Source organism: Tachysurus fulvidraco, chromosome 6, assembly GCF_022655615.1.
Source record: "Tachysurus fulvidraco isolate hzauxx_2018 chromosome 6, HZAU_PFXX_2.0, whole genome shotgun sequence".
NCBI classification, from domain to species: Eukaryota; Metazoa; Chordata; class Actinopteri; order Siluriformes; family Bagridae; genus Tachysurus; species Tachysurus fulvidraco.
Window position 1 is genome coordinate 28378818 of NC_062523.1, and position 17237 is coordinate 28396054.

The 17237-nt window shown below is 41.2% G+C and overlaps 1 protein-coding gene across 2 annotated transcripts in view; it reads right to left on the reverse strand.

The window, feature by feature from the left end:
• The window catches only part of dnah7 (dynein, axonemal, heavy chain 7), an 86492-nt gene that overhangs the window by 25493 nt on the left and 43762 nt on the right, over nt 1-17237 (reverse strand). For both annotated transcript variants that reach the window (XM_027152463.2, XM_027152462.2), the window contains exons 34-47: nt 16487-16618; nt 14785-15006; nt 11390-11587; nt 9323-9478; nt 8157-8325; nt 7810-7936; nt 7403-7622; nt 6412-7284; nt 5594-5823; nt 5132-5462; nt 4679-5025; nt 4394-4574; nt 2933-3118; nt 1-65 (exon numbers count right to left, since the gene is read on the reverse strand). The exon at nt 1-65 is cut by the window's left edge and continues 99 nt beyond it. In XM_027152463.2, the coding sequence (XP_027008264.2) occupies nt 1-65; nt 2933-3118; nt 4394-4574; nt 4679-5025; nt 5132-5462; nt 5594-5823; nt 6412-7284; nt 7403-7622; nt 7810-7936; nt 8157-8325; nt 9323-9478; nt 11390-11587; nt 14785-15006; nt 16487-16618 (3437 nt within the window). The remainder of the gene's footprint in view (nt 66-2932; nt 3119-4393; nt 4575-4678; nt 5026-5131; nt 5463-5593; nt 5824-6411; nt 7285-7402; nt 7623-7809; nt 7937-8156; nt 8326-9322; nt 9479-11389; nt 11588-14784; nt 15007-16486; nt 16619-17237) is intronic.

The following is a 17237-nucleotide window of genomic DNA, read 5'->3' on the forward strand; positions in this document are numbered from 1 at the left end:
GACACATTCTTAGAACAGGGGATGGCTTTGACTTTACACAGCTCGATCCATTCTTCTACAGCCCTCTACAAATGCACATACATAAGATATTCAAGTATATTTACACACAAATGAAATTGTCTTGATTTATTAATTCATTCATTACCCTGGCTGGTGTAGTTTACCATTGTTATATTGTTTATATGCTTCTGTAAAGCTGCATTGAGACAATGACAATTTGAAACTGAATAATTGTAGGGGGCAAGGTGGCTTAGTGGTTAGCATGTTCGCCTCACACCTCCAGGGTTGGGGGTTCGATTCCCGCCTCCGCCTTGTGTGTGTGGAGTTTGCATGTTCTCCCCGTGCCTCGGGGGTTTCTTCCGGGTACTCCGGTTTCCTTCCCCGGTCCAAAGTCATGCATGGTAGGTTGATTGGCATCTCTGGAAAATTGTCCGTAGTGTGTGATTGTGTGAGTGAATGAGAGTGTGTGTGCGCCCTGTGATGGGTTGGCACTCCGTCCAGGGAATATCCTGCCTTGATGCCCGATGATGCCTGAGATAGGCACAGGCTCCCCGTGACCCGAGAAATTCGGATAAGCGGTAGAAAATGAATAAATGAATGAATAATTGTAAAGTTTAAAATTAAGTTAACATCTATCCCTAATGAGCAATACTGCAGCGATGGTGGCAAGGAAAAACTCCCTGAGATGATACGAGGAAGAAACTTTAAAAGGAACCGGACCCAGAAGAGAACCTCATTCTCATTTGGGTGACACTGGACAGGAAATAATGTCATTGTAAATAATGTCCTTTCTACAACAGTTTATAGTTGAACTATCAAACATTTGGAAAATCTGTAACGTCGTTAAAATCTATTACTTAAAAGAAAAGACTGTCGATCAGGACCCTAATAGTGGACTGGTAAAAAGAGGGCATTAGTCAGAGAACAAAGCTAAACATGGTGCTACCACATGTTTCACTGTAGAGATGGAGTGGTTTTCTAGCCACTTCGATTCCAAGCATACCTCATGCTAAACACGCTAGCATGGTTGAACATGAATGGGGAAAAAAAGGAGATGTGATCAGATAGCAAGATTGTGATTTGATATTAGATATTAAACTTAAACGTAGCATTCACTTAGAGCTCAAGTATAAAGAACGTCAGTGCTGAATGAACTTCCTCAAGGAAGTTATCCAACACATATTTCCTTAAGTGTTTTTCTCCTGGTCAGGGTGATGTTGGATCCAGAACCTATGCTGTGTAGGATGCGGGAATCCACCCTAGAACGTACAGTAAGGTCAGTCCATCACAGGTAGTGCCAATCTCATGAATACCAATTCTAGCTTTAATGATGGCTGGAGTGTTTTGTTTGAAAGGAAAGTATGCTTAATATTTAAGCAACCGTGATCACTACAATATTACCTCTCTTCTACGAACGACACTTTTCCGTGGGTCCTAACAGCAGGATATCTTGTTCCAAGCTGTTAAGAATATTGCTTGTGTATATTTGATATCGCTCCCACATATCTCAAAATTGAACACAGCTTGAAAAAGCAGGAGTTTTAAAGCACTAAGCACTTTTTATAAGAAAGTATGAGCACATACCTCAAACTCTCCTGGTGTAAAGATAGAGATGGTACAGTAAGACTAATTAAATAATAATCCTTTTTTTTTCTTAAGAATCTGCTGGAAGGTTTAAAAAAAAAAAAAAAAAAAAAAGTTATACTTCCTGAAATACAATAAGAACAAAAACGCCAGCGATATCTAATAGCTGAGCCAGTTAGATGACATTCATTTATTTATTTTTTTGGTTCTAAACAATAATTGCTTCGTACGCACAAATATAATATACTTCTGCGCGAACATGACGTATGTAAAGTGCTCCTGTTCCCTCGGTTACTACTCCAAGTTCACAACATTATCTCGCAGTATGCTTCCAAATATTTTCCCAGGGTTCATTCATTTTTCATAGGCGTGTGTGCCAATAATGACAAAGAGACTGCAAAGGCATTTTAATATGGCTCCTCGTGTGTCTCATAAAAAGTGATTAAGTTAAATATTTAGAAATGTGATGCCTGTGCCGCCTGGGTCACATCAAACAAGGAGCTTTGAGACGGAAATGAAATGGAGAACAGGGCTCGATTGTTGGGCGTTGGAAATATGTTGCCTGACAAATGTGCCCACGTACAGTGCATCTGTGTGTGTGTGTGTGTGTGTGTGAGAGAGAGAAAACGAGAGAGATGTTTTATTGTATGTATTATTAGTATCTTTCATTATGTCTCCACAACAATAATAACCCAACCCCTTTGGAACCGAGGGCAGATATTGTGAGTTCCCATGAGGAAATAGTCTTACACAAAAATGGAGCATGAAAAGTAAGTAAGATTAACTGTATTTCCACTTTATCTTCATTTATCTATTTCCCATTCATATCTCAATTTAACAAAGTGCTTAGATGGTTTAGGCCCTCAATTGATTTATTATTAGTACTAGTATCCTTTTATTTATTTGTTGTAGTTTTATTATTTTTTTTTTTTTTACCATTTATCGACATGCAGCAATCGGTATTCACTCTAGAGTTAAGGATCGGTGTGGTGTATAGCATGTTCTCCCTACGTCTACTTGGGTTTTCTTTTGGATTTCTTTGTTTCCCTGTACCTCCCAAAACCATGAAGGAAGCTGGATCAGATACAATATATTACCCTTAAGTGTGCTGCGTGTGAACGGTGCACTGTAATAGGCTGGTGTCTCATTAAGGGTGTATTCCTGTCTCATGCCCAGTGTTCCTGAGATCCTTGGTGGACTTCAGGTGAATCAGGATGAAGTGCTTATTGAAGATAAATGAATAAATGTGTTGATATAGCCAAATAAGTGTGTGTGTGTGTGTGTGTGTGTGTGTGTGTGTGTGTGTGTGTGTGTGTGTGTGTGTGTGTGTGTGTGTGTGTGTGTATACCTGTCTATAACTAGATGTGAAAGCCCCCAGGTAGGCTACTATAGCAGCTGAGATGAGAATATCTCCAGTTAGCTTGGTGTACAGTTCTCCCAGTTTCAATGCTGTCTCACTCCAACGTGTCTTCTCTCCTCCCAGACCACCAATCAGTTGTTCTGCTCTCTTCAGCTTCTGACTGCACATCTCCACCTATCACAAATGGTCAGCTCACATCGTTTGGCCTAGTATTTGTATAATATAGTAACACCGAATCCTTTAACAGAAGCATCCGACATGGAGGCTGTGATCATTCCTGGCACAGAGGCTCTGAGTAAATAATTCCATAAATCCATATCCGTTTTTTTTTTTTCTCCGAATGGTTCCTTCTTGTTGCTTATTAATGCTATGCCACAACCGAATACCTAACGTTTACCTCTTGCTATGGGCTTTTCCATATTTTTCCACACACAAATTCCTGAACAGAAGGAAAGCAGAGTATTAAAAAGTAAGTGTTTCTCAAAGCTAGCATTTAGGGAAGAGTTAGTCATTGCCTCTGTGCATGAAATGTGCGATATGCTTGGGGGAGCATGGCATAAACATTTCTCTTCATTGAACAGGGAAAAGAGACAGGCTGAAAAATAAAGAAACAAAAATTCAGAAGAAACAAGGGAAAGAAAAGAAGACAAAACATGAAAGGTAGTGAAATAGGGCAGAAAAAGACAGTAGGGCCCTGGTGGTGTGTTTAACCAAAAAAACTGACAGCCAGCTCCCATAAACAAATCAGCGCAGTGTGTTTGGGTGTGTGGGGAGAGTTTATGCTGCTGTGTGTACACAGAGGGTGGGTTTAGAAACGAGAGCTTCACTTTGCTGACTTCAAAGCAGGAACAGCGTGATGCGCTGAAGAAAAGCGCACACAAAGGCAAAGCCATAGGGCTTTTCAAGACATTTGAAGATAAAACTACTAAGTAAAGTTTTTAAAAACACAAGATGTAAACAAAGCCCACACGAACAGACCATCAAAAGGGCAGAATTTGTAATCAGTTAAAGACTGATTGCGTCGTGTCTCTTGAAATGTTTGTTCCAAGACGTAATGAAGGGAAAAAAGTTCTGCACACCCACACTGGGTAGATTTATGTAGGCATCAAAGCAAAATCTCAAAGAAAAGAAACAATCTATTTATCAATCCCAATGAGCAAGGTGAATGTTATAGTTTTAAATATAGACATGTTCATGGGATTGATTTTGGTTCACTGTGACGCTGACCAGGTTACAGAGCTTACTGAAGATGTCAGTGCTTATACAGTAGCTTCTTCACTTACTAAGTGGCCTTTAAACAGTTTATACTTGAAGCTTAGATTACTTGGAATACTGTATAGATTAGACTCTTACATTTCTTTACACCAGTGGATTATTATTATTATTATTATTATTATTATTATTATTATTATTATTATTATTATTATTATTATTGCAATTATGACCAACCTGATTTTCCAGATCGGCTTTTTTGTTCTTGTTGGCCTCCAGAGTGGCCTGAAGTTTGGCTAATTTGTCCTGGACCTCCTTTAGAGCGGCCTGCTTCTTTTGGAGACTTTCCATAGCTACTTTCAGCTCACCTTCTGCTTGAGCCAACTTCTCCTTCTTAGGGGCCACAACTTTTGCAACCCTAAGAGAGAAGACATTACATTCTATTGCCTCTAATATGGGAGACATCCACTTATTAGTACGGTTTACGATGGTTACCTGTCTAATCGTTTTATACCAACTCACTTGTCGTAAGAGTCCATAGCACAGACCCACTTGCAGAGGCCCTCGGCTGCGGTGGAGGCTGTTCGGATCTTCTCGGGGACGAAATCAGGGTTGGTGATATATTTGTTGCGAATGACAGACATGTAAGCGGGGGAAATGTTGTCTTTGTTGTACTCATGCAGACTCTGTAGGAACTTCATGTCACCTAGAAGCTTCTTGGCTGGGCCCCAGAAGTCCTCAATCTTTTTGCCTGAGCCAGAAGGATCGGGGATCCGGTCAGGTTTTATGCCTTTCAGGATGCAAATTGCCTCCATCACAATTTTGACTCCAGCTGGAGGGTTCTTCATGGACTTCACCAGTGTAATGTCCTACAGAGAGGCAAACAAGGTTTTTGGGTGTGCAAGCAAAGTACGTTTAATGCTGGTTGTAATTCTATTTCTGTGTGTGTATGAGAGAGCATGTGCATTTTCTTGCCTGTTGTGTAAGTGTATCAAGTGCAGCCAGAGCTGCCTCCAGGATGGGCAGAGCAACAGCCAAGTCGGCATCACACTCATCTTTGATGGCCTTGGCAGCCATGGCTTGATCGTTTGCCACTGCCTCATCCAGGCGAACTACCTTCTCTGTCTCAGCCACCTCCACAGACTCATGTTCAATTACCACCATCATCTCATCCACGTCTTTGCCAGCCACCACTAGCTGAGGCTGAAGTGCCTCTAGTTCTACTTGCATAGTGGCCACTTGAGCAGCAGCATAATCCAGCTTCTCCAGGCCGGTTTCATAGCGCTGTTTTAGCTTCATCACCTCACTGCAGAGGAATGGATGGCATTTTTAAGGGATTAACATGTTGATTTTTTTTCCTTTTGCTCAAATCAAAATATATAAAATGAACCCCAGACTTAACAACAAACTCTAATGGTCATGATTAAAGACCCTTACTCTCTCTTGCTTTCCAGTAGGACTTTGAAGGTGGAGATGAGCTCCAGGTAGGAGGTCGGGGTGACGTAGTTGTGGCGCTGCAGCTCCGCCAAAAAGGATGCCGAGAGATTGATAGTGGAAGTGTGGAAGCTTTGGCACATGTCTATGCAGCCAGCACGAGCCTCATCTGTCATCTCAATGTCCTCGAGGAACCGAGATGCCACAGCCTGTAGAGCATCATCAGGCCAGGTCTTGGGGGGGGGAAATCAACAAAGAAGTGTGAATGCTGGTAACAGGTGGTAAATACGTTATATAGCCAACGTTTTGTGGACAAATGACCACCATATGCTTATGTGCCTAGTGAACATTACTTTCTAAATGGAGTTTATTCGTTTATTCATAGCAACCTCCAATATACTGAGAAAGCGTTACATATGATATCGTTTGAGAAATGCTTATTCGGAAACAAGAGCATTAGTGAGGTCAGTAACTGTAGATGAGTGAGGGGGTCTTGGATGCAGTTGGTGCTCCAGTTTATCCCAAAGTGTTCAGTGGAATTGAGATCAAGTTTTCTGTACAGGCCACTTGAGTTCTACTACAAACCTGGCAAACCATATCTTCATGGCGGTCCCTTTGAGGTGCTTCCAACTTTTTGGCAACAGTTTGTGGAAAAACCACATATGGGTGTAATGATCAGATGCCCACAAACTATTGTATATATAAACTTTGGGAATATGGACATGAATTAGCAACATTTAGCACAATAAAAACCTTTAGAGATATCATTTTATCTATTAATGGGGGAACCAGGAGACCCTTAAAACGTGTGCATTGCCAACCTGGAACCAGTCTATGGTGCAGCAGTTGATAAGTGCAGGGAAACGACGCAGACGGCCTCTGAAGGTGTCACCTATTGGACTCATGGCCAGCACCACATGCAACTGGCTACGACAACGCTCTACAAACATGTTGTATAGTGCCAGAGGACTTCCATCTGTCTGCTTCTCCCGGTCCCGCTGGCGATCCAAGACCCGCATCCGTTCGCAGATCTCCTGCTTCTCATCCACTGCAAATAGATTAGGAACTTCACCCGTGTTGAGCAAATTGCTAACATCTTCCAGAAATGACTCCATCTTTATCTGTGTGTCAGTGAAGAGAAAGACACCATGGGTTTCTCCAGATGTTGATTTGCGCATAATGAGTTTTAGGTCATCTCGCCATTCTGTCATCCCATAACTCCTGGATATCTCCACTTGGAAAAGCTCGGCCTCAGCCATGTGAGCAGCCAGGCGAGTCAGGGACTGTCGACCACTCCCTCCAACACCAACCAGAAGCGCATGACCCCGCGGCTGTTTAAGGATGCGAGATATCCTGCATACATGCTCGATGGCAAATCGGAAGAGCACAAGATTCATTGGTGCTTTGCTGATGTTGTTAAACTCCTCTAGGTGGGCCTCCACCACTTGACGTAGCTGGTCAACGTCACCGACCTCACGGTAGTTGTGGTCTTCACCCTTGGGGTCATGGAAATCACAAAACATGAGGCTGCGTAAGTCGTCTTCAGTCACGCTTCCATCAGCATCAAAGTCCAGGTGCTTGAAGAGCTGATGGAAGTCCTCCTTTAGGTGGGACTTGCAGACCTCTTGCAAGTAACCCACCATCCAGGTGCGGTCTGATGGGTGAACCAAGCGGTCGTAATAAACTCTCTGCACCTGAAATAATACAGGTATTGTCAGAACTTTCTGAGTTCTCTCAATATCTGAAAACATGTCTCCATTACAATCCAACAAAGGTTGTTCTTAAGCTACATGTTGTTTTTATCACACCTACCTCATGTACCCACAAGCGTTTAATAGCGTCTACGTCTTCTGCAGTATCTGGACAAGATAAACAAATGCCCTGGATGACGCGGGAGAAATCCCGCAGATTGAAAAGATAATGAGACTTGGCTGGAGTAGGCAGCAAATTCTTAGTGGTCTCCTGATACACTGCCAGGGTGGCACCCACTATCTGAGCTGTGAGGCTGGCAAATGCTGGAGGAAAGGGAAGTCTAAGAAAAAGCACAAGCATCCATATTTATTTTGGGCTATTATGTAAATGTCAGCATCGATGATGCACATGATTCTATTCATCATATTATCCCTTACAGACCTAACGTTATACACTTAAAATAATCAAGCAAGAAAACTACAGCTGTATGTTTTAGGCCTGTAGGATAAAATCACCATAACATTTACCGTATAGTCAAGTGCCAGTTTAGGATTCTGGAGAAAATGGTATACATGGTCTTGTCATCAAACTCATTGATCGTTACTGTGTTAAAATGACGAAGGAAGCGAGCTGTCACTGGGTTTCTTCCACCACCTGTAAATTAAAAAAACGGCAAACAAACAAAGGAAGATACATCAGACGTGCATTTCGTTATGTTCAGCTACATCAATCATTCATAAATTTATTCAGTCTCCATGAGAAACAAAACCTCTTTTATATTGTTTTAAATCTCATTTATAAAAAATAAAGATAAAAATGTACAGTCATCGATCATTGTGTTTATTCACATTCTGTGTGAGATAGCAAGACCTACCAGGAGGCCCCATGGCGCACATTAACTGGATGTCCACCAAGTTAATTATGGAGCAGTCCTTCATGTCGTACCAGTTCCAGTGGTCCAGCCACTGGCGCAGAAGCTCCACAGGAGGCTGAGCACCGTATGTCTCTCTCGCAGGCATATTCACATCATCCACGAACACCACCTACCCAGAAAAGCTTTTTAAGCAACACACTTAAATCCTACAATAAAAATAATGTGCTTTAGCATCAATCTTATCCAAAAGCCTCGACCGCGCTACAGGATAATCCTATATGATCAAAGCAGTATTAAAACTGAGACTTCAGACATGATGAAAAATTTCATAGTTTGTTTTGTCTAGAATTGTCTTTCAGTCATCACATCCCCTCCCACACTAAAGGTTTTGTGCAGAATAAAACACTTTCACATTATGCTGATGATTCCCAAAACCTGAAATCTCATCCATGCATGCACACACACACACACACGCACACACACACACTTCACAACAGGTTAGTCACACATAACAAACATGTTGCAACATGAAAAGATTAAAAATTGGAATTTAAACTCCTCATGTAACAAGAAGACTTTTGTAGAAAATCATTTAAGAGCCTAAAATTGATGAATCTCCTGCGATCAAGATCGAAATTCAAATCAATTTTGTGCGGCCCAGACATAGTTGGACTCGTGATGAGTATGATGAAGGCATAAATAATAAATGACTAATACTAGGTACACTACAAAAACTGTTATGTAAATACAACGGTGATAAAAATATGGAATACTTTTTAGTAATAATATTATTTAGCACAGGCTACCATAGCAGAAACAGACAGATTTATCATATCTATCCATTTTTTGTAGCGTTTATCCTATACAGGGTCAAGAGGAGCCTGGAGTCTATGCCTGGAAGACAAGTAGACAAGGAGCCAGCTCATCACTGAGCATAATCTCACACAATTTGGTGATGCCAATCAGCCTACTGCATGCCTTTGGACTTGAGGAGAAAACTGAAATACCCAGAGGAAACCCCCAAAGCACGTGGAGAACATGCCGACTCGTAAATCAAACTCCAACACCAGAGGTGCGAGGCGGATAAGTAGGAAACTTATTATACAAGCTAGCAGCCAGTCAAATTAAAATAGAACAAAAAAAATGATAATATTATAATATCACACCATTTTCTTTCCCAGCGGGGGACCAAACACTCCTTTGCGCCTCTTGTCCAACTTGGACATGATGATGTTCTGTGTCTGAGCCGCTGTGGTTTGGGCTGAAAAGTTGATTAGCAGAGGGCTGTACGTATCCTTGTTGAGCCGCTTCAGTAAGAAGTCCTGCGGAGAAACAAACAGTTTCAATTAACCTCACGGGAGGGGTATGGACCCGAGGTTCTCGAGATATATCGAGAAATGTCAAAATGCTCCTACTGTAGATTAGAGGAGATAGACAATTAGCCCATTAAGTCATTGTGGGGGATATTTAATGTTAAAAGCTTATTTTTCAATAGACTATAAAAAAAACATTGTAGGCTTTTAAAGTAAAGTAAAATGAAACAAGTTACTGCTTTAAAGACCAAGAATATCTACAGCTGGCATGGTATTTATATAAGTTCTTGTATCTGGAATGGTTTTGTAGGAATAATTAGTAATAATGACACTTCACAGATGCCAACTGCCTCCATTGTCTGTGGGTCAGATAATTACCTCCCAATAAGTGCAAATCTATTCACGTCTGCTGTAAAATGATCAAATTCTGCATTTACCAGAGCCTGAAAAACCATGTAGTAAAATCACTTAACTGTTCCTGAAAGCGCCAAGCATACTTATTTGACAAGTGACATGATTTCATATCCACTTTCTCAATGTGGCCATTAAAGTCATTTGCAGGCATTAAAATATTCACCCTGAAAATTAAATATCATCAGGGAGGGTGTTTTTTTTCCGCTCTGGTTCTTTGGTACAGGGCACTTTCAAATATATTTTTGAAAAGCCCCTGGTTCTCCAAATGAAAGGATGAGAAATGTAAAAAAAAAAAAAAAGAGCACAAAAAGCAAACGAGAGCACGAGTGTGTACTGAATGAGTGTCAGATGCTTAGTGTCTACTGACTCAGAAGGATGTAAACATAATCGTTGCAAAATGGCTGCTAAAGTGTTATGACACTATGAATCATTCACAGCCCTCGCCAAATGAGGACCGATCGCCTTCTTCTCAACCGCACCATAAAACACGTTCCGTTTCACCCTTTAGTGAAAAACTACCTCCGGACGTACTTTGCCCCCGCACTTGTAACTGTTAATCTATAGCGAGCACAAGGGGGCTCGTATCACGGCTGAGTGTGTGTGTGTGTGTGCATGCCTGTGTGCCTGTGTGTAAAATATGAGCGTAACGAGGCGAGTAATGGATGAGGCTGTTAGTGTGATGGATCTCCAGCTGGTCGCGCCAAAAATAGGAGCCGTTTTCCACTCTTACTCTCGGGTAGAAGGATAGAACGAAGGAAGAGGGCGCGGCAGGGCGCTGTCGGTCTTGGCCCGCCGGCTCGTTTATCACGAGCCGCTGTCATGCACACACATGCAACACACAGATACGTGCTCTAGCTCCAGCAGCGTCGAGGTACTGAGAGTGTGAGTGAGAAGCCTCCTTGGTGCTAAACACATTTGCTAAATTTGTCTCCAGTGGACAAGATCCCGCAAGGAATTGTTTATTTCCATCTGCCTTTGGCTGTTCCTCAGAGGCTGATTAAAAAGCTTAAGGGATATATTTATTTTATATTTATTTTCTTTTGGAAGTAAAGGCCTGATAGATTAATGGCACAGTGAAAAGCGGGCCATCTTCCCCTATTTCTTGTACCAATACCTTTTGTAAAATTAGCCTCAAGAAGACAGATGAAGGTGTTTAAATCAAGTGTAAGAAAGTGTTTATTAAGCTCAGAACACCTTGTTCGGCTAATGAAGGGTTTTAGAATGAAGTGACGAGTGGAATCAGGTGTGAATGGCAGCGTGTGATGAGTGTGCCACACACACACACACACACACACATCTATCAAGCACCCACTTCTGAAAGCTCAACTAATTAACTGTGGAATAACCTATTCACATTATCAAGGGTTATAAGCATTTTTTTTAGTCTCGTTATGATTTATCTTGTTTTGTCTGCCTGCTTTTCACTGTCCTCTGAACACTTTATCACCATCATCCAAGAATATACAGTAATAGTTTTTTTTGTTTTTTTTCCCCCGACACACTTACTATGATGTATACGCTCTTTCCGGTTCCTGTGGGCCCCACAAAGATGGTGGGCTTCTGGTGCGTGACGAGCAGCTCCATCAGAGTTGTGTAGCGCACTGTATCCTCCGTGGGAACGATGATCTCGTTGAACTGCATGTCTTTAGGGATCGGTGGCGCCAGATTCAGCTCTTTCATCCACGGCTCATATCTGCCCGGACCCTGGTTTAGAGTCAAATGATGATAAGGTTAATTTTAAATGAAAGACATTTACTTTTTTTAGTAATTAAACTAGAAAAGGGCTAACAAACTCATTTTTTTTTTTAGAAATCAGCCATATTACAGTTTAATGTCACATAAGCCTGGTGAAAAAAATTGTTTAGTAGAATGTTATGTGCTATGAATCAAAGTGATGAATGATACCTAACCATCACACCCATTTGAGACAATGTCTATTGTAAAAAGCGCTATACAAATAAACTTGAATTGAAAACTTGAATTGAACATATGCTTGTTGATCGGCTTTAATGCATCTTTACTGTTCTGATAAGCTCTACTCGTCTGGAGAGGCGTTCCACTAGATGCTGGATCGTGGCTGTGGGGATTTGTGTTCATTTAGCTACAGAAGCTTTAGTGAGATCCGACACTGATGTTGTAACACTGAAGAGTGAGGAGGTCTGGGGATTAGTCGATGTTGCAGTTCATCCCAAAGGTGTTCAGTGGGGTAACGGATACTTTACAGGATACTCCAGTTTTTCTACTCCAACCTTAACTTCCACACGTTGTCTTCATGGAGCTCAGGGGATTTGTGCACAGGGGCATTTTCATTCTGGCTCAAGGTTTGAGCCTCTCAGTTCATGTGAAGAGAAACCGTAATGAGACATTCTATACAACTCTCTGCTTCCATCTTTGTAGCAAGATGTTTGGGGAAGAACATGACTGATGGTTGGGGTGCACATACTTTTGTCCATATAGTGTATCCTAGTGTATATGTTAGCAGCATGATTCATTGAGTCTGCCTCATAGTGTTATTTATTTATTTATTTATTTATTTATTTATTTATTTATTTATTTATTTATTTATATTTATATATTTATAACAGAAATTAATTCCTTGCCCCAAAATCAATTTAGAATTTAGTAAACAGATGCTAATTTCATTTGGTGAAACATATTATAACCTTTATCTAGAAATTATCTTTTCATTTACACATCCTGTAATTCAGGATTCTACAATCAACTAGTCATGAATTAAAATCTAAATCCACGTCAATAAAATAAAATGCGTTATTTCTTATTTATTTGTTGTTGTTTCTGGTTATGCTCTTCCAGTCCTGTAATAGAGCCAATCTCATCGCTTGTTAGTTTCTAAGTCTTTCTGTCTTTAGATAAGTGAACGCAGCTCATTTTGGGTTCATGTTTGGTGATTAGTGAGTAAACTGGAAAACAGCAGCTCAGATGAATCCATCCTGAAGTCATGGATTACAAACATTAACATGCATGGATAGCATGCAGGATAATTATAACTATAATTGGATCAGTTTAATTGGATAATGATTTTTTCCTCTCCACAATTTTCTCATTTCATTACACTGATAATGTTAAAAGTTTTGCTTTAGGACTCTACAGAACTTTACTTAAATAATTTTTATTTAATGTATATATCAGGTTGGTGGAGAGTTCCTGCCTCAAGTGAAGGAGTTTATGTATCTTGGGGTCTTGTTCACGAGTGAGGGAAGGATGGAGCGGGAGATCGACTGGTGGATCGGTGTATCTTCTGCAGTGATGCGGTCGATATACCGGTCTGTTGTGGTGGAGAAAGAGCCGAGCCGCAAGACGTAGCTCTCTATTTACCGGTCGATCTACGTTCCTACCCTCACCTATGGTCATGAGCTTTGGGTCATGACCAAAAGGACAAGATCCCGGATGTGGCTGGGCGCTCCCTTAGAGATAGGGTGAGGAGCTCGGTCACTCGGGAGGAGCTCAGAGTAGAGCCACTGCTCCTCCACATCGAGAGGAGTCAGCTGGGGTGGCTCGGGCATCTGTTCTGGATGCCTCCTGGACGCCTCCCTGGGGAGGTGTTCCGGGCATGCCCAACCGGGAGGAGGCCCCGGGGAAGACCTAGGACATGCTGGAGGGACTATGTCTCTCGGCTGGCCTGGGAACGCCTCGGTATTCCCCCGGAAGAGCTGGAGGAAGTGTCTGGGGAGAGGGAAGTCTGGGCATCCCTGCTTAGATTGCTGCCCCCGCGACCCGGCCCCGGATAAGCAGTAGAAGATGGATGGATGGATGGATGGATGGATGGCTTCGGCTCTCTGGATTCAAAGCATGGAGTGTGTCTGATGGTGTAAGGCGATGCTGATGTATTTTGTTATTTAGGCTTTTGACTTCTGACGCTCTAAATGTATAGGTTTTGAACATTGTGTAATCGCTGATATGGTTTCCGGGGCAAAATGTTACCATACCCATTGTTGATTATAAGCCGTACTGCCCTGTCCGCACTGAGCGTTCCTGTGCACAACGCTGAACACTAATCAGTTTAATTTCACTTAGACCAAGTGACAGTTAAACAAAAAAGGGAGTGTTAATGGGAGACTCTGAGGCAGAAGCTCCTTTTTACCTCTGTCTGCTGGAACAAAGGACAGAAACACTTATTTCCAAAATGTAATGAGGTATAAAATTGATGCATTTGGCCAGGTTATGCATGAAGCCTTATTAGAATCAATCAGAATTATAGCTCCTGACCAAAGCTAATTATGAGACAAATCAGTTCTTTATCACAATTTTACAAGGATGAGCATTAAGGATAGATAGAATCAGAGTTTTTTACACTTGCTGCAATATCATTGATTGATAGTCCTAAGTACTCTGTAGCCAGGGTGTTTCAGCAGCATCTTGTTACCTTCACTTAACTCTGTAATGCTTCTGTATATACAAAATATTCTGTGTGTATATTTAAACTCTATAAACCCAACTAAAGATCTTCTCCAATCCAAATATGTGTTCTGATAACATTAAGAGAATTTAAAAAAAAATAAATCACATTGAGCAGAACTTGTTCCAGATGTCCAAAATAAAATTGAGCTCATATCCAGCATTCACCATTCGACCTCCTTCCCCTTTAATGTCAGTGTACACTAGCTTACATTTAAGGCATTTGGTAGACGCCCTTATTCTACTCCAACCTTAACTTCCACGCGTTGTCTTCATGGAGCTCAGTGGACTTACACGTTGTCTTCATGGAGCTCAGGGGACTTACGCGTTGTCTTCATGGAGCTCAGGGGACTTAACTTACACTTTTATCTCATTTTATACTTGTTAAGGTGCCCAGCATTGGCAGCTTGATGGACATGGGAGTTGAACTCACAACCTTCCAATTGGAAGACCAAAACCTTAACCACTAGGCAACGAGTTCTAACCTCTTTGATGAAGCGGTACTCATAAAGAGTTCCCTGGGCAGGTAAGGGGATTGTCAGCTGTTTGATCGGTGCTTCTACGTGATCCAGGAGGCCATGTTTTGTTCTGGTCTCTTCAGACAGAGCACTGGTCAGCAGCTCCCTCACCAGACCATCAAACTTCATTCTCCCAGTATCTGTGCAACTGGCACCAACTGACCACACCAGAGAGAACACAAAAATACCCTAGACAATGCAGACAGAAAATCGAGCAGGGTAAGTGTTAGTTACAGTGCTGTCTCGTTTCACACCCCGTAAATGCTTCTTTTTATTTATATGAATTCTGAAGTAATATTGTTTTTATTTATACATTTTTTTTGCTGTAGATTGTAATATTAAACTGTTTACATTCCATTTCAGATTAGAACTGAAACAGTTACTGAGCTCTGAATGTAATCATAAAATATATAAAAAGTGCCAACAGCTAAATAAGAATAACAGTATGACTGTATATTCTATCATCATTCTGTGTGACATCTTGCTGCCCCAGTATTGGGAGAATCTTTCATCATCGAACGCTATCATTGCCCTGCTGCCACAGGCTATGGCATCATACTTTTAACACACCATACATAATAGCTAAAAATACATTTCGGCAAGATATTCTTACAAACTGTATTGTCATTAAACTTTCATTTATCCGTGGCCCGCCGCTGACCCGGTGAGACGCTACTGAAAAACATGTACTACGGGCAATAAATACAGAAGACCGTTTCGGCTGTTTCCGATCGCGTCTCTTTCACTTTAATTACGTGTTGCTGTAAAAAATATTTTATTGAAACGTTTATTATATGTAAGTTTGTCTGTCTAACTGTGTGGACTAGGAGCCAGGGGACAAACAGGTCCGAAGATGTTGTCATAGGTTGATCAATAATGCTGCTATAATAATGCTGTCTGGATCAATGTTGTTTGGTGTGCTGATATGATATGTTGGTCTGAAGGGACCAGGTGGAAAAAAAAGGATCACACCTTTATAGAAAGAAGAAAGAAAGAGAATCGACAGGAGGAGAGAATTGAAAGCAACCACGGGAAAAACAACTTCATAAGAGTGCCAGACATGAGCTGGTGTGTACACTGTATCCTGTATATTTATATTTGTATACAGACATATATATGTCTGCACAGCTAGACAGACAAACTTCTATATAATAAACCTTGCTATAAAATATTTTTACTGTAAGATCTTCTGTCTTGGGATCAGTGGAAAAAAAATCACTGGATCTTAATTGGAAAAAAAAATCTGTCGGATTTTTGGATAAGCTGGTGTAAATCTGTATTAGTTAGTGTGACTGGAGACTGGATCTGACTGGAGACAATGACAGAATCCTTGCTTTACAGGATTGATTTTGTTTGTAAGGAAAAAGAAAATGTAAACGAGCAGAAGAAATAAATGACACGAATGACTCGTATTCTGGCGGCTAGGGACCGTCTTCAATCTTCTGTCAGCACTCTGTTTTGTTAAGGGTCATGGCACAGGGAGGGATACCAGACTATCACACACGCTGACAAACACTCATTCACACTTAGGGCAAAATATAGTAACCGGTAGATGTTTTAGGGAGGTGAGAGACAACCTGAGTACAAAACGAACGCAAGTGAAAGTCTGTATATAACACACTAGGCAATACTTGTGAGGTTAAGGTGTGTACAGTATGTAGTCTCTCACCTCAAGCCAGGAACACACATCTTTTTCATTCATGGCCTTCATCTTGCCCTCATCCTTAAACTCGTCCATCAAGCAATCCATCAGGTTCATCAGGGAGCGCGCCAAGTTGGTGTCGTTTGTCGGAGACAACTCCTTATGTAGGTCATAAAACAGAAAAAGTTAGAGGTCAGATCTCTCTTTTATGAAGAACTATGCTTCGAGGTATCGCTGACCCAAAAAAAATGTGAAGATGGACATTTATTTCACTTAAAAGCTAGAAAGACTGGATAGGCTTCAGCTAAAAATGCTCACTATAGTTGTTCTTTAACACGTTTTCTTTAAACCATGGATATGAAACATTTCATTACTGAAAGCTCTTGGGATCAGAGAGCATTATGCTTTGGGATTGCTTACTCCATTTCAGTGATTTACTGCAGACATTTTAGACAAATGTGACATTAAATAGATCATCGCTGAACACTGGAGGCAACCCAAACATTACGATAACGAAATTTTCAGTTAGGTTTTTAAAATAGAAACAAGGGAGGCAAGGTGGCTTAGTGGTTAGCACGTTTGCCTCACACCTCCAGGGTTCCAGGGTGTATCCTGCCTTGATGCCCGATGACGCCTGAGATAGGCACAGGCTCCCCGTGACCCGAGAAGTTCGGATAATCGGTAGACAATGAATGAATGAATGAAAATAGAAACAGCTGAAGTGTGCCACCTTAACTACGAATCATAAGTATTTTGTGCTCATAAATATCAGGACAAA